The 17,596-nt window shown below is 59.0% G+C and overlaps 1 protein-coding gene across 7 annotated transcripts in view; it reads right to left on the bottom strand.

Moving 5' to 3' along the window:
- SEPTIN9 (septin 9) overlaps positions 1–17,596 on the bottom strand; it is a 156,649-nt gene that overhangs the window by 70,515 nt on the left and 68,538 nt on the right. For all 7 annotated transcript variants that reach the window (XM_019735492.3, XM_019735493.3, XM_019735497.3 and 4 more), the window contains one exon: positions 2,271–2,912. In XM_019735492.3, coding sequence (XP_019591051.3) covers positions 2,271–2,912 — 642 coding nt within the window. The remainder of the gene's footprint in view (positions 1–2,270; positions 2,913–17,596) is intronic.

Here is a 17,596-nt window from a genome sequence, read left to right as displayed (position 1 = left end):
AAGCCGGGCCAGCCACATTCCCCAGCCCACAGTGACGGCGGAGCACTGCTGGAAGAGGAAGATCCTCCTAAACTGTCATCCAAGTCCCACCCCCAAGTCCCCTCCCCCCACCGAGCATCCTTCCTCTTTGCGTGTCTGTCTAATCCCACTGCGTCTGTGCAGCCTAAAGGTTCTCAACCTGTGAGCACTGGTCTCGGAGCCCCTCCCCACCCAGCCAATAAGATGTGGGAGTCGGGGCACACGTGAGTTCACACACGTGTACACACGACTGGCACGTACCCTGATCCCCAGCTCATGCTCAGGGACTCAGGATAGTCACTGGCCCCTCCAGGTGGAGCTGACCCTCTGTGTGGGCCGCTGTCTCCCCTCTTTTGTGGAAAGCTTTTCTCTCCCGGCCTTTGCCTGGTTCAATCCTACCGGCTCCATACCTTAGGGGGAGAGGCCTCGGCACCGAGAAGCCTCCCTGCACTGCTGCTCTGCAGGTCACCACCGGTCACCACTGTCCTGCTCCTGAGGTCCCGCTCGCTGAGCCAGGGCCGACCAGGCCATTTCTGCATACCCGAGGCTGTGCCCCGCCTGCCCGATGACCCAGGGTGATGCCACCCTGAGCAGACACGCCCTGCCCATCCCCCAGAGCCAGAACCACCTCCTCGCGCATCCAGCACCAGCTGTCATCAAGATCTGGACAGCCCGGTGATGACCATCTGCCCAACCACATCCTGTTTGACTAGGCTGAGTGTGGACACCTCGCCCCAGGAGGGGGACAAATCCGGTGCCAAAGGCCCTGGACCAACAGAAGACTGAGGAAATGGCCTCCCGGCCACTCCCCAAACACTGGCAGTGCCTCCGTCCCGTCTAGGAGGGCGGCAGTGACTCCGCACGGTCAGGTTTAGGGAGATGGGACAGAGAACAGAGGTCACACACACCCAGGGCTGGAAGGGCCCCCAAGGTCCCGCTGTGGCTCAGCCTGCAGGACATTCATCTCGGCCCTCCCCCCACCCTGACCGTTCAATCAAACATTCCCTGGAATAGAACACAGCTGCACATCAGACACCCCCAACCCATCGCAAGCCGAGTGCCCCTCGGGTCCCCAAGTCCACCGACCCCTGGAAAATCCTCATTCAAAAAAGAAATCCAGAAAGAACTGAAAGCAGGGACCTGAAGAGATGTGTGCAGGCCCATGCTCACCGCAGCATTAGAAGGGTGGAAACAGCCAAGTGGCCATGCACAGATGAGCAGATGCGCAAATGTGGTCCTCCAGACAATGGAGTGCTATTCAGCCTTAAAAAGGAAGGAATCCTGACACCTGCTGCAACACAGATGGACCCTGAGGACATTATGCTACATGAAGTGAGCCACTCACAAAAGGACAAATCCTGCAGGATTCCACTTATATGAGGGACCCAGAGTGGTCAGATTCATAGAGACAGAAAGAAGAACGGACGTTGCCGGGGCTGGGGGTGGGGGTGGGCAGTTTGTGCTAAATGGGGACAGAGTTTCAGTTTCAAATAAGGAAAAGTTTTGGAGATGGGGAGATGATTGCACAACTATGTGAATGTACCTAATGCCACTAAAGTGTACACTTAAACATGGTTCAAATGGTTAATTTTATGTTATATGTATTTTACTGCAATTAAAAATAGTAATTTTGAAAAGGTAACTCAAAACACCCCAGAATATTCTGTCTGTCCAACCCAAAGAACTTGGTGCGCCTGGGGGAGGAGGGGGAAGATCATTCAGTGCAAAACCCCAAGAGGGCAAGGACCCCTCCTCCCAACGGAGGCCTGGGCCTCTGCCAGCCACTCGGGGCCGTCTGCCATTCCTCTTGAGCAGGAGCCAGCCCCACCCGGCCGCGCCCAGCTACCACTGGAGTGTGAGAGCCGGAGCTTGCGTGCGTCTCAAGCCCATCCTCCTCCGGCCCCTACACCCCCACAGGAGCCTGCTCCGTCCTCACTTTCCAGGCTGCCAGTCCCCCACCGTCCTGGGCTCACACAGCAGAGGTTCTATAGCACAGCCCACGCTGACCAATAAAGAGGGCCCCTCGAAATCCAGAGGTCCCTTTCAAAGTATGACTCAAGTCCAACTGCTGCACCTTGGTCTGTCCCCCGGGGACAGAAAGATCTTCCAGTTCCCTCCCCGTGCCTTCAGACACTCCTCCCGTGCTCTCAGGTCTCCATGGAAGCATATGCCCCCCACCCCCAATTCAGCCAAGACTCCATGGCAAAGCTAGCTCCCGCCCCCATCACCACACCCAGCACTTTGGTACTCACCCTCCTGGCTCCTGGGTGGGGCCTCGGCCGAGGGGGGCTGGGGCTTGGACTCCAGCCTGCTCTGCAGCTGAGACATCGGGGAGGGTTCTGAATTCTCCAGGGTCTGGGCTGCAATGGGGGAGGCGGGCGCCTCGGCTGGCTTGGGCACCTGGATCTCAACCCTCTTGGGGACAGTGTCGGCGGTGGGGGCAGCGGGCACCTCGGGGGCCTTGGAGGTGGGGGTCTCCATCCTCCGGTGGGCTGGCTCCGGGGGCTTCACTATGGTGAGCTCCGTCCTCCGAGGGGTGGGCTCTGGCGTCTTGTGGCCCAGCGCCTCGGCCCGCTTGAGCCCAAACCGCGACGGCCCGGGGGCGCCAGCGTTCTCCACCTGCTTGGACGAGATGTCAATGGAGAGCTCGGTGCGCCGGGACACGGGCTCGCCCTTGGGCCCCGAGAGCTCAACCCTTCGCAGGGCGGCCTTGGGGGAGCGCTGGCTCAGGGAGTCTACATGGCGGGCGCTGGGTTCTGAGTTCTTCACACCCAGGTCCTGGAACTTCTGGGTGGAGCTGGCAACAGTGGCCCGGAGCAGCGGCGTCTGCACCCTCCGGGGTGGGGTGGAGTTGGGCGTCTCGACCTCCTCGACCTCAAAAGATCTCTTCAAGGCTGCAAGACAAAGAAAGGAGTATGTGAGGAGTGGACATCCTGCTTATGGCGAATGCCGGAAGGTAGCTGGCAGTGAGGGCCCCATGGAAGGCCCTTCACGACTCAGAAAGGAAAGGGGACAGCCCCACTCTACTGGGGGACGCAGAAGCTCCAGCAATCATGCGTTCTGGGCGAGAAAGAGAAAAGGCTGGAGCCTGGAGGACGCCGGCCTCTCTGCCCTGCCACGGCCACGGCGTCGACCCGCCAGGTACATTTTCTATCAGATGTTGAGGCTCAGGGGTGCCTTTGTCTTGTCGTGGCTTCTTGTACCCCTCCCTCACCTGCACCCAACGCAGACACCATCAGCAAACACACCAGTGTGGGGACGCATCGCCAGTACCAATAGCCACGACTGTGACCAAGCAGAATCACGATGGGGACGACATCATCGTATCAGTGACAACATGACAGCCGTGCACAATCACACGGAATCCTCACAGGAACCCGATGCTGCAAATAATGCTCTTCTCCCTTGGTACAGACGGGGAAACTGAGGCCCAGGTGCTTAAGCCATGTGCCCGACAGCAGGGAGAGTGAGCGGCAGAGCCAGAAGACGCGTCTGTTCGACTCCAAGGCCAAATGTTCTCATCAAGTGGTTGTCCAGTTTCCGCTGGGATAACGTGGAGCCCCAGCGTGCTCCATGCCCCCGAATTTCTCACCCCTCACCTCACCCTTGGCTCCCATCTGCCTCCATCCTGTACTACTTACAGCAGCCAGACCTGGGCGCCTGCGGGGCACTGACCATCTGACTCCTACGCCACAGGCTAGTGTTTCCCCCCGGCCCCCCGCTGTCTCCACCAGGATCTGCTCCCTCCCAGGTGGTGGGGACAGTGCCTGGGGAGCCACCATCCCACAGTCCCTGCAGCCTGGCTCCAAACGAGAACCAGCTGCTCCAGTTATAAAGACCAGAGGAGGAAGGGGCCCACGTGGCAGGAACACTCACCGGCTCCTTCCCGGCGGGGCCCACAGCAGACCCAGTGTCACCCCACCCCACTCCCCACCTCGCTTCACTGGGCCCTGGAGCCAAGGATTTCATGGAACCCCACGATTTCCGCCCCTGGCCTGCAGCTGGTCCCCAACCCCCAACAACAGCTCACCGGGGTCATTCTTAGCGGCCCCTCCCTCCCGTCTTCTTTCCTCCAAATTCCAACCCCGCTCTCATCTCTTCTCAGACAACACTTCTTCCGAAGACCAGGGCCTGGTGGGGGCTGAGTGGGTGGGTGGCCAGGGGAGGGCGTGATCTTAAGGCGGGAGTGGAAGGTAGCACGGGAGACCCTGTCCCTGATACCTGCTGCCTGAACTACTGTTCCCCAGACGTGGCACTCCTGCGGGACCTTCTCTAAGCCCCAGGCACACCTCCCTTTTGGTGGACAGGGCACAAAATCCTGGGTTGCAAAGCTCACCCATCCCAGAGACCCAGCAGGGATGTGCTCAGGGATAGGGCTGTACGGATTGGGGGGCTGGCATGCCATCTTGCACCCCATCTCAGGGACACGCCTGCTCTCAGCTCTGCTGCTGCCACACAGGCTTGTGGGCCAAGTGTGGTCAGAGCTTTGGACTTCAAGAGAACCTGGAAATCTGGATTGTTTTATACGCTGTCTCCTGGTTTTTAGATGCTGGCACAAACAAAGCAAAACGAGCCTTTACAAACACCGTACAGTCACACAAAATCACATCCACAGGCTGCATTCGGCCTGGGGGCCCCACCTGTGCCCTCTGTTTGATAATGTGGCCGAGGGTGGCAGGGTCCTGAGCCAGTGCTGGGACCCCAACTCGATGCAGGCCCACCTCTCCACGGGCAGCTGTCCACCAAGACAACCGCAGAGAACGAACCGCCCGTTGCTAAGCCCAGATGTCCTCAGGGGAGGCCGGTGCCTGTCCAATGGGCCAGAAAGTCCAGACTGGTGTCCATGTGGTTCCCAGGTCTAACCCTGCTTCAAGAGCACTATCCAAACTGTCCCCAAACGGTGGCTCCTCTGTCTGTGAGCGCCCTGGAGGAGGGGTCAGCACCCCGCCCCCTCGGCACAGGCATTTCCAGGTCTCCTTATTGGTTCCTGGGGGCCATGCTGGAGAACAGGAACTAGGTGGGGGACAGCCCTTCCCAGGTTTGCCTGGGAGAATAAGACCCCGACTCACAATTTAAGACCCTGCACCAAAGCAAAGCCCTCCTGGCTGGACTCGGGCATCTCAGTCCAGAGACGGCGCTGAGCTGGAACCAGACCCACGCACAGATGCCCTCTGAATGACGTGGCCTCGCCCAGAGCCACTCCTTCCACTGGACATCGCCCTCCCAGCTCACCGCTCGCCACCCGGACCCTGTCACCTGTGCGGACCGTCCAGCTGTATCATCTACCTAGGCAGGTACTGTCCAGCATCACGCATCCCATTAGCTCTATGCTCCAAGAGAACAGGGGCTGTTCCCACCATCAGGCCAGTGACCGCTCAGCAAACATCACTTGTCCAGGTTGTCCTTGATGGTCTATGCCATCCCCCACATCAGCACACCTCCTCCTGAGTCCCCCAAAGCCAGGCTCACACTGGCTCCTCCCGAAGCCTGCCTTGGGCCCCGAAGTTCACACCACTCCCGCCCCATGTCATCCAGGCCATGTCAGGACTTCAGGGGCTGTGTTTGCGTCCCCAGGGACAGAACCTGATGTCCTCTCCTGCATTACACCACGAGCCAGCTCTCTATTCCGTCATGGGCCTCAGGACCTGCTTCTTTACACAACTTAAAGGTTGGTTTAAATTGTGGGCGCAGAGCCCTGGGGAGCCCCGAGGGAAGGGGCCTCCGGAGCAGGGGGTCACCAGGTCTTCACCCCCATTTCAGCCCGAGAAGCTCCACTTCCCCTGAGTCTGCAGTGGGTTGAATAGTGTTCCTCAACAGAGATGTCCCAGTCCTAACGCCCAGAACCTGCGATGCGACCTTACTGGGAAATAGGGTCTATACGGATGTGGTTACGGTCAGGCTTCGCGATGAGATCATCCTGGATTTCGGATGGGGTCTAAATCCTATAAGCGCCCGATAAGAGATGGGGGGCGGGGGGAGAATGTGAGACGCAGACACACAGAGAGGCCATGTGAAGACGGGCAGAGGCTGGAGTGACGTGGCCCCAAGCCACGAAACACCTGGGGCCACCAGAAGCTACAAGGGACAACGAACGAGTCTTCCCTTGATCTTTAGGAGAGACTGTGACCCTACCGACACCTTGCTTTTGGACTTTTGGCCTCCAGACAGTGAGAGAATCGATGTCTATTGCATAAGCCACACCGTGTGTGGTGATCGGTTACAGCGCCCCAGGAAGTCAGCACAAGCACCATCAGAAGGAGGAGACCTCTGGGCTGCAAGACCGTCAGGGGCCCTTCCCCTGGTGGTCACCTGGCTCCACACACCAGTCCCTATCCAGTCCCAACCACACTCAACAAACGTCCAACCAACGGACCAACAGAAAGAAGCACGGCCGAGCGACTCCAGACCTACTGCGCCCAGAAACCCAGAGGAGGAAAAGCTGCCTCCTTTACCCTTTTCTGGACTCACACAAAACCTCAGCTGGCGGGAGAAGTCGGATTTGGACGAAACAGATCATTTTTAAGGCAGGCTTTGCAAGGGACGCCCTGTACACACCCCACGGAGGATGTCGTGACACGACCAGAACCCAGCTGGGAAGAATTAGAAGCCGGCTTGTCACAAAGCTGGCAGGACAGGGTCCTCCAGCTTCTCCTCCTCCGTCAGGGTCCTGCGCACACACACGCACAGCCACCCTCCTTGGGAACACCCCCTCCAATCCCCCCACGGGCGATGGTGTAATCTACTCACTTTACTCAAACCCCCCACCCCATGGAGGCAGAGGCGGCCAAGGGGTGTCCACATGCAGCCACAGAAGCCAGCGAGAGTGCTCGTGAGCTTGTGGTTTTGCAGATTTGAGACTCCTCTGTGACATCGGATCTGATGACCGCCGGGGCAGCACAGTGGGGCGCGGGACCAGATGCCTCCCCTTTTGTCTGCAGGAAGTTAATGCAGCCATAGGCATGCTGAGATCCTGGGTGGACAAACTGGGTTCCCACGGAGCACCAGACAAACCATGGCCCCATGGTACTGGGAGGGCCCAATACCACCCCCATTAGGCAGGAGGTACCCACCTCTCCTTACACCGCTTCTGAAACAAGGTGGCCCCCTCAAAGCCAGGTGCAAACCTCGACTGCTCCCCAACATGCACCGAGAGCCTGACGGCCGTCTGTGCGCTGTGGGCCACACCTGGGACTTTATCCCAAGGAGATAATCAGAAGAACAGAAAGATTTATTGTATGAGGGTATTTGCATCAGCCATTAAAACAGCAAACGCCGGAAACAACTCGGGTTTCTGTAGATTTTCTACACCCATGTGCCGAAGTTCTACGGTCATCAAGTTCTGAAGATGAGAAATGCTGAGAATATGAAGTAAAACTAGCAGAATACAAGATGTACGTATGTAAAGATTTTATCTCACACATACATGCAGCATGCACGCACGCACGCACAAAACGGCTGTCTCTGGATGGAATTACCGTGGGTGTTTTTCTCCAGGAGACGCTCCTGCCTTTTCCAAATAGGCTACACGAAATGTAGGTCACTTAGTATTTTCAGGGGATAAAACCACCAGCACTGTTTTTAAAAAACAAACCTGGCTGAGAAGAGGTGGAGGCTGTGTGGCTACTTGTGCATGCAGGCCGGCCCAGGCCTTTCCCCAACGCCCAGCCCCCCAAAGTCCAGTCCATCGAACACTGGAACACCTACAGTCACAGCTGCAAACCTTCCTGTCTGCCCCGCCCATGGGGGGTGGGGGGTTGAAGCAGGAGCAGCTGGGATCTGGGGCTGTTTAAGGAGGAATGTGCCTGCGTACAAGGGGCCATTGTGAAGGCCTCAGCTCTGACCGCAGGCCGCCAGCAAACCTCTCCCCACTCCCCAAACACTTCCTGGTGCACACAGCGGGCCTGGGCAGGGGATACTGGGCGAGTCACAAAAGCCCTGCTCCAGCCTGAGACAAATGTCAAGCAAGGAAATGCTAGAGACAAGGTCAGGGCAAACCCACGTGCAGCCCCATAGGAGGCGGCGATGTGGCCGCTGCCCAACACGGGTCCAGTTCCGGCTCAGGCTCCAGGAATGCCAGCCCTGGTCACACTGAGTCTCTTCCAGGCAGCAGTAAAGCAGGTTCTGTCCCTGAAGAAACAGTGGCCACCGAGGAGCCAGGGTCAGGGGCCCAGGCAACCCAGAGGGATGGGGCCAGGCTCCGTGCACTGAGCCTACAGCGACCCCACTCCACAGGTGACTGCAGGCCACTGGAGCGAGGCCAGGAGTGTGTGTGACCGCTGGGGTGAGTGGGACAGACGCAGGCCGGTTCTCGCTCTCCTGTGAGCCCGGCTCTTGGTTTAGCCTCTGGCTCTGAGTGGTGGGGGTTGGCAGGGCCTCAGGGGTGGCAGAGCAGGTCTGGCTGAGGGACAGGGAGCAGGCGGCACGGAAGACAAACGAGGAACCAGGTGGTGCCCGTGTAGCAATTACTACAGTCGTTGGTGTAGTTACCATCTGCGCGTGGGCACCCGATGGGTCCGTGGTCACCCCCCACAGATGGCCAAGGCTGCAGGTGCCCTATCCCTGCCCATCACATCCACGGCCAGTTTCTGCCGCTCTGCTGGAGGGCCTCTCCTGGTGGCCATCTGGTGCCCCAGAAGGGAAGACGGGGAGGGGTAGCACTGCTCCCCACACCAGCAGCTCAGGCGGGACAACTCTGGGGACCGTGGTGCAGAGCCCCCAGCGCCCCCAGCGGGGCTGAGCTCCAGCCACCCATGGACCCACCGTACTTGGTCATGTACCTTACAGGCCACCTGCCCCTCCATCTCACTCCCACTCGGGGAGGACAGCGATCCCCTTGCACCTGAATCCTTGTCTCAGGAGCTGCCTCTGGGGGCTCAGTGGCAGGCAGGGAACAGAGAGGAGGATGCAGATGGGAAAGTGGAGGAAGGGTGTCCTCAGGAAGCAAAACAGTCCAAAAGGAAGTCGGAAAGCAGCAGTGTCAGCATCAGTCAGCTGGCCCTGGGCGTCCCACAGAGCAGCACGTTTGTTTATCAACAAAAGGCCAAGTCCAAATAAAGGAAGAGAAGACGGAGGCGCTGCCACCCCCCTGCCCTCTCCCTCTGTTCCCCAAGGCCAGCCAGGCTGGGCCACAGGGCCAGACGCAGCCTAAGAACCTCAGCACGGTGTCCAGTGCCAGCCCCACTCTACCAGGCTCCAGCTCAGGGTCTGGGACCAGTGTCGTGACCAAGGGCTGCTGGCTGCCCTGGGCTTACCTGCCCATGCGGCTGGCTGAAGGTGGCCTGGGGGTGGGGGCAGTGGGCACACAGCCCCTGCTCCCTGGCCCTCCCACCAGACACAGGCCAGCATTTCAGCACCTGGTACAGTCTCACCAAGGGTCTGGCCTGTGCCCCCCAGAAAAGGGCGAATCTGGTGACCCATTTCCACTCAGCCCCAGGGGAGTGTGCAGGGGGACCCAATAGTATCCCTGAGACTCACCAGGGGGTCTCTATGCCCAGAGAAGCCACCCCACACACACGTTTATTTTGATGACTCTTTCTTTGTGTGTTAGGAGGCACGGCCTTGTCTCTGATGCCCCGGGCCTGGGAGACTTGGGCCCTCCCGGGTCCTCCCTGCTCGTCACAGCCCCCACCCAGGAGGCCTGGTCCCGGCCTGCGGGCCCTGGATCAGCGATGTGAGAATGAGCAGGTCTGACGTGCCTGCTGGTTGGGGTTGGGTTTCCCAGCCGGGGCCAAGACAAACAAACAAGCCCCGTCCCTCCTTCCCCAGGCTGCAGAAGTAGCTGTGCCACTGTGGTAGGGGGACCTGCCACGCAGCCCATGGGCACAGCAGCCCGTTCCTGCCAGCAGCATTTTCAGGCACAAACAGAGTGCAAAGGCCGGAAGTGGAGAGCCAGTGATCTCGGCCCTCAGCTCAGGACAAGACCTCCAGCCACGGGCAGGGAGCCCAGCGCAGCTGCGGTCAACAGCTGGCCCCTGGGATCCCAGAGCTTCTCTTCTTCCCCAAGTTCATTATGTTACTTTCTCTCTGGAAAAAGCTCTCTAGCAACCTGGCAAGTGAGGACCCAGGCAGAACCAGCTCCGGCTCCCAACTCCCAACCGGCCCTCCCCAGTCGCACCAGCCATGCCGTCCAGTCCTCTCAGAATGAGACCACAGGTCCTACCCAATGCTTTTACAATGGTTTCCAGATTCTGCTCTGCTGTCTGCCGGGCAATGGTGGGACAGTCCACCTGGCACATCCCAGCTCATACCTGCTGTCCCACTGTCATTGTCCCAATGGGGCCAGTATCTGGTCACCCTACCTACAGAAGGTTAATTACTGGTGTTCGCCCCTCCCCCCACCAGCGAAGGGTCTTAGAGTGATGGCTCCAGGGATGGGGGAGCTGGCTCAGAGCTGAGACTCTGGCCGCATCACAGGTCGTAGCGACTTCTGCTTCAAGAAATCCCTCTGCACAGCGTACAAACGGGGCCCCGATAAACGCTCTGAGGGAGCCACTTCCCGGGTCTGGGGACTCCTTCAAAAGCTCCCGAGGGCAACCTCACCCAGATGACGGCCTCTCTGGGCTTGCTCCCACCACCTGCCCGGCGCCCTGGGTTCTGGCGTCCAGGCAGACTTCAAAAGCCGCCCTAAGAGGCTGGACTTCCTTTTTTCTTGACTAAATTAAAGTGATGGGAACATGAGCACGTGTGGAACGATCTGTTGTAAATGGCCTGGTCTTGTTGTCCCTGTCCCTGTCCCCCGCCACCCCGTCCCTTAACCCAGCTGTTGGCTCTCTCCACTGAGAAGAGACAGAGCAGGGAAATGGGCTGGAGGCTCAGGCAGGCGCCAGCTCAGAGATGCAGGTTGGGTGGGGGAAGGGTTTCCTGAGCCAGAGTGAGAAGGAGACCTGGACCTCTACCTGAAAGGCCCGAGGCGGCCTAGGCACAGCCCGCCTGGAGAAGAGGAGGGACAGCTGACCTTTCAGGCCTCCACAGGTGAAAGGTTCCCTGAGAAATGGCAGTCCCTGGGAGGTGACTGACTGCAAAATCGGAGATCACAGGCCCAGCTCAAAGGTTCTGGCCCCTCCCCCCAGACGGTCCCCACTGCCTTCTCCACTCAGTCCAGCTCCTCCAAACATACCTTTTCCCAAATCGGGGGGGCCCTGTGAGTGCTACTCCTTGAGAGCCCCCCGCCCCCTGGGCCCCGGAGCAAGGCTCATGCAGCTGCTGTGGGCTCTGAGCCGGTGCAGAGCAGGACCCAGGGACCCTCAGCAACGCACCGGCCAGGCCTGTGGTTCGGTTCCAGCTTCCTGGTGCAGCTACTCTTCCCTTCTCTGTTCTGTTCTCAGCCCAGCGACACGGGTGGTGGCCACTCCCATCAGCCCGGCCATCCCACTGACCACTGGGGGAAACGGTAAAAGCACTTAAAATATCCAGAAAGCACCTAACACCAGGGGCCACTTGGCCCAGGTGGAGCCCCTCATTCTGCACACCATCTGCAGAGGGAGGTCAGAGGGCCAGACGGGGCTCTGCGCTGTGGCCTGGGGGCAGGCAGCAGGCAGGCGCTGCCCAGGCCAATTTGATCTTCAGCCTAATTACAGGGGACAGTGACCCCGGGGGAGCAGAGTTCAGGCCCCGGTCAGAGCAGCACCCAAGAGTCCAGCTCCGCCCCAGGCTTCCTGAGGAATGGAGTGGCAGGGGGCGAGGCATAAGGGGGGGGGTCACAACGGCGGGACCCAAAACTGGCCACGCTGGGCTGGACGGGGGGTGGAGCCTCAGTGACCACTAAACGCTGCATGCATCAGGACGGACTTGGGGGTTTGGGTTCTGTGGACCCTGAAGGTGCAGTGGACCTGGTCTCTGTCCTCAAGGACACGAGAGGTTTGGCAAAGAAGGGGGGACACAGAAAACCAAATAGGGGGAGCTGGGTTTGTTGTGTGGGAGAGGCTGCAGAGGACACTGAAAAGATTCCAGAAGGGGTCCCAGAGAACAGTAACACCTCCGCCAGAGGGGCCACCCGGCTGTTCCAAAGAGCCTGGTGTGGGAGCTGAGAGAGGGCTCCCCCTGCTCGAGGCCTTCCGGGTTCTCTCTCGCCAGGGACGGCAAGCTCTCAGCAAACTCCACACGCCCATCTAGAACTTGAAAAGGCCCTGGGAACCTAAATCAAGCCAGGCGTGGCCTCACGTGGCTTCCACCCTGAGAGCCACACAGAGTCTGGGGTCTCCACACTCCAGGCGGATGAGCTGCCCAGAGCTATACGTGGCTGAGACCAGGAGGGACAGGGGAGCTGCTTTGAAGTGCAGAGCAGGCCTCTGCCTCTGAGGGCAGGTGAAGCTCTGGGAATAGGGCCCCAGTGGTGCCACCCTTCCCGAGTCCCAGGGGTCAGGCAGACTCGGGAGGTGGCTGCAATCTGTCCACAGCAATGACGGGTGTTCAGCTGTGAGCCCTGCTCACACACTCACCCAGAGAAGGCTGCAGGGACAGCGCCCCTGGCCTGCCCACATCGGGACCTGAATCCTGGTGGGGGATGCGCGAGGGGGCAGGCACAGGGGACGCGGTCTTGGCACACAGAGTGGCCCACCTGGTCCACCCCATGCACAGGTCTCCTCCAGGGCTGCAGCGCTCAGGGGACCAGGGATGGGACGTACCACACTGTCGTTACACACAGCCCAGGGCCAACGGTCACTCAAAGTCACTCCATTAGGGACGTCCAAGCCTGGTCGCCCCACCCCACCCAGTGCCCATTCACTCACCCCAAGCCTTGAACACTCTGCTCTGCAGTGAGCTGAAGAGTGGCCCCCAAAAGATATGTCCCTGTCCTATCCCCAGAAGCTATGAATACGACGTTATGGAGAAACAGGGTCTTTGCAAATATGAATAAGAATCTGGCCATCGTCCTGGATTTAGGATGAGTCCTAAATCCAATGTGTCCTTAGAAGAGAGAGAGAAGACGTGGACACACAGGGAGAAGGCCACGCGGACACAGGGGCAGAGATTGGAGCGACGTGTCACAGCCAAGGAACACCAAGGGCTGCCAGAGCCCCCAGACGCCCAGAGGGGGGCACAGAATAGACCTCCCCTCAGAGCAGCCAGAAGGAACAACTCTGCCCACACCTTCATTTTGGACTTCTGGCATCTAGACCTATGTTGTAAGCGCCCCAGTTGGTGACACTTGGTCGCCGCAGCCGGGGAAACCCTGCGCTCTTTCTGACTCCCTGCCGGCCAAGCCCCCACTCCCACCCCTAACCCATCTCTGCCCAGGCCCTCTGGCTGGTCACACACACGGGTTCCGGCTGGTCACACACACGGGTTCCGGGCTGGTCACACGCATGGGTTCCGGGCTGGTCACACACACGCTTCTGTTCCTCTGCTCTGCCTTCCAGCACCCCACCCCCACCACCACTCCCATCAAGGCTTCCAGGCAGTGACTAACTTTCACGTTCTCCTTTCTAGGGTTGTCCTTTGAGCCCCAGTGTTCATCTGCCCCAGACCACAGTTTTAGGGGGGACCTGCTGCAGGACAGAACAGACCCTGCCTTGGGCAGGGCGGGCATGTGACCCAGCACCCTCAGCGGCTGACTGGCCTTCACCGTGACCCTCTGCCTGCTGTTCTCCTCAGGAGAAGGGCCTCTGGGGCAGGCAGTGTGTCTCCCTCAGACACCTGCCTGCTAGGCTGCAGGTGGACAGAGAAACTATACCCGCCAGGGCCACACCCCATAAACAGACAACCCCTCAATTCTATTTATGGCCTAGGGGAGAAGAAAAAATGGAAGTGGTTTACGGGGAGCTCCAAACCACGTGCCAGAGCTCCTGGGAGACCCACCCCACCCGCACTGCCCAGTGCAGACAACTCAGCCCCATAACCTCTGACCTGTCAGCTGTGGGCCACGCGGGCCCAGGCTACCAACCTCCCCCTCCAGGTTCCCACCTGTGAGGCTCCGGCAGCCCCTCTTCTCGACCACCAGTTGCAAGGAACAGGGGGCAGGAAAGGACCAACCCACCCAGAAACCATCCAGCATCCACTGCACCAGCAGGGACCCCACCCACCCACCTAGCGTGAAACCCCCTCTGCCCACTTCTTGGGCAGGAGAGAAAAAGAGCCCGCAGGGAATGGAGCTGCAGGCAGGAGTCATTCTTTTCATGACTAAAAATGGAGAATTTTCTCCAAGTTGTCCTCAGCATAACTGCTCAATGTGGGAGGGTTGGGAAAGCTCTGCCGACGGCCCAGGGCCCAGGGGGCGGCTGGGGCGAGGCACAGAGTTGTCACAAGTGCCGTCTGCACCCCACCCGAGCCAGGCCGATGACCCCTCTGGCCTCTGTTTCCTGGTGAAGTACAGGAAGGGCTGGACCAAAAGGGCTCTTCCAGCTCAGACGCGTATGACCCCGAGGGCCATGCTGAGATCAGCCACCAGCTCCAAGGGACTCAAATGGCTCCTGAACCAACAAGGTCCAGCAATTGCAACACTCGGAGCTGGAGGGGTCTGGCCAGGGGGGACAGGGAGGGACAGCCCACCTCCTGTCGTGGTCAGCAGAGGTCAAGAACCTCAGCTCTGGCCACATTCCTCTGTGGCCAAAAATGCAGCTGCAGGGAAAGCCTGCAGAGCCGGCTCCCTGGGGCCTGCACCTTAAATGGGAGGCAGCTTCCCTACACTCGACACTGTACTGCACCGCGTCCCCACCCTGCAAACGCTGGGAGCCCTGGCTCTGCCACCACCAGCCAGCGGACTTTCCAGGTTTCTTGAACCAGGGTGGGAGACTGGGTTGGGTGAGTTGTTTTCCTTTTTGAAAATGAACTTTTACAAACAATATCATTTGCTCTTTTCTTGACTATAAAAAAACGTGTGGGCAACGCAGAAAATTTGCAAAACACAGAGAAAGCTAAGGGGAAAAAAACATCTATAAGCCAGGACCCAGGTACCACGTCAGTACTTCGGCAAACGTCCTTCCAATCTGCTTGCTGGGTACATGCACCCATGTTTTTACAAGCAGGCTCAGGCTGTGCGCTACGTTCCGTGCAGCATTAGCAGCTCCAATCTCGATGTACCCTTGCACTCATCCTCTAAATTCCTTGTGGTTCTAAAGTTCTGCTTCCAGATCATTCTCAGCACTGACTGTTGATCAGAATCGTTTCAGGAGCTTATTAAAAAGTAGAGAGCGAGTCCCGCCTGCTGGACAGGCGGGTGAGGATTTCTGCCTTCTGTGGGCTCACAAGCTTCCTCCCCACCACCTCCCCCTCCCAAGAATCCTACAAGAAGAAAACCCTGAGCACCAATCCTCCCAGGGGCAGCCCTCGCCAGGCACCTTGGAGCCGCCAGCTCAGGAGCCCCACCTGTCCGAGAGTCACCCAAGGTTGATGTCCAGCCTCAGCTACCATCGCTCAGCTCCCGGGTCGGTCACACACCCGAAGGACACACTGGACACTGCTGCGGGTGGAGGCCCATGTGCCGAGGGGGGCGTGTGGGTCACAAGGACCCAAAACCTGCCCAAGGCCCACACCTTAGACAGAGCAGGTCCCGGCAGCCCAGGCTTCCACGGCAAGACACGGTTTCACGCATCTGCCACAAGAAACATGGGCAGGACAGCCTCACGTTGGCATCCAGGACCCAAGCTAGGAGCCCCGCCAGCCTCCTGCCTCCACTGGAACCTCCCGTTCCTCCGTGGGGCAGGGCCTGTCCCTGCTAGAGACTGAAGGTTTGGGGTCCCCCAAATTCCTATGCTGAACTCTAACCCCTACATGACAGTACTCGGAGGCAGGCCTTTGGGAGCTGATGAGGGTGGGGTCCTCACGTGTGGGATCAGCGCCCCCATACGAGCGAGCCCTTCTGCCCTGCGAGGACAGAGCGAGAGAGAAGATGCCGTGTATGAGCCAGGAAGCGGCCCTCACCAGACACCAAAACTGCCTGGGCCTTGACCTTGGACTCCCAGCCTCCAGAACTGTGAGAATAAATGTCTGTAGTTTAATCCCCCGCCGTCTGTGGTATCTTGTTGTAGCAGCGCAGACACACTGAGACAGTCCCCTCTCCACTACAGCCTCGGGCACTGCCTGGCATCTCCTATCAGTGTTTGTTGCTTTGAATTGTTAATAATCAACGTTTACTGAAGGCTTATCATAGGCCAGATACTATTCTAAGGGCTTCCTTATGTTAGCTCATTCAAGTCTCAGGACCACCTAAAGACAGTGATTGTCCCCATTTCACAGATGGGAAACCGAGACAGAGAAGCTCGGAACGCACAGCATGGGCGAGGGGAAGCCAGATTTGAGCCAGCATACTAAACCGTCGCCCCACTCTGCCTCCAACTCCCACCCCGGCCCCCGAGAGTCAGACTCCAAAAGCACAGAGCACCCCAGACTACCAGCACTGTGCTAAGCCCTGTACACACACAGCACCCCCCCCAAAAGCCTCCAGCCACCCTGCAAGGTGGGCACTGTTATCTGTTTCGCAAACATGGTCACTGAGCTCAAGAGCAGCGAGGCTGGATTGGAGCAGAAGCAGCCCCACCAGACCCTGAGTTTGGACCCCAGCTGTCCCCACCTACCTCTGACAAATAGATTTCCATCATAGTCTGCAGGGCCATCCCACGTGACGTGGCCAAGAGGGCCAGCGGGCAGGTTTCAGCAGCAGGGAGTGGTGGATGGATGGATGCAGGCACGGGGTCAGCCTTCCGGTGTGGCCTCGGAACAGCTGTGACCTGAGGGAGCCTCAGTGGCCTATCCACCTGGCTGGGCCCGAGGGCTAAATGCCCAGCCCAGTGCCTGGCACATAGTAAGTGCTCAATAAAGGAGATGGCTATGAAAAGTAACAAGAACCAGCTCTCCTGGTCATAGGAAGTGCCTGTGAGCAAAGGGGGAACAGCTGGAAGGGCCTGGACTTGGGTCAGAGAAGAAGAATGTGGAAGGGAGGGCACGAGGGAGGCCAGAGCCTGACAGCTGGCTCCAGGCAGCTGTTTGCAGGAGGCTGGCTTCATCATTTAAATATTAGGAAAGATGTAAATATCTGAGTTTCCCCCATCCCAGCCTCACTGTGGCTGCAGCCAGAGCAGGGGAGGGTTTCCTCCCTCACCAGGGTCCCCACATCCCCCCATCTGCCCCAACAATTGGTGTCTGGGGTGGAGGGGGAAGGGCAACCCAGGAGGGAGGGGCATAGCTCAGCCTCACCCCCATGTTTGCTGCACTGAGCCTGCAGAGGTGCTAACAAACGACCACCTTCCCCATCTCACCCCCAAGGGGCCCCGTGCCTGCCAAGGGTTTCTTTTGTAGTTTAGCAAAAACGCAAAGCAGCCCTTTCTGAGGTTTGCTGATGGAGGCCGGGGTTCCTGCAGCCACTCCAAGTCTGCTCCACCCTCCGTAAGTTAACAAACCGGGCGTCTCTCACCCACCTGGGTTATTCACCACCCAAGCTTCCTGGCCAGGAGGAAAGAGGGAGCCTGCACCCGCTTCACACCCCTACCTACACATGCAAGCAAGCACAGCCCTCTTCCCCCACCTTCCGTCTCAGTGCCCAGGGTACCTGTGCCAGGTGCCACCCGCAGCACAACAGAGCTCCCAAACAAACTACAAGTCGGCAGAAACGGCAAGAGAAGCCTGACAGCGTCATCTGCCTGGT

This window comes from Rhinolophus sinicus, chromosome 12 (assembly GCF_057876585.1).
Source record: "Rhinolophus sinicus isolate RSI-liver-muscle chromosome 12, RSI-T2T, whole genome shotgun sequence".
In the NCBI taxonomy this organism is placed as follows: domain Eukaryota; kingdom Metazoa; phylum Chordata; class Mammalia; order Chiroptera; family Rhinolophidae; genus Rhinolophus; species Rhinolophus sinicus.
The sequence above is the reverse complement of the archived record's forward strand: the minus strand, read 5'-3'. Positions and strand labels throughout refer to the sequence as shown.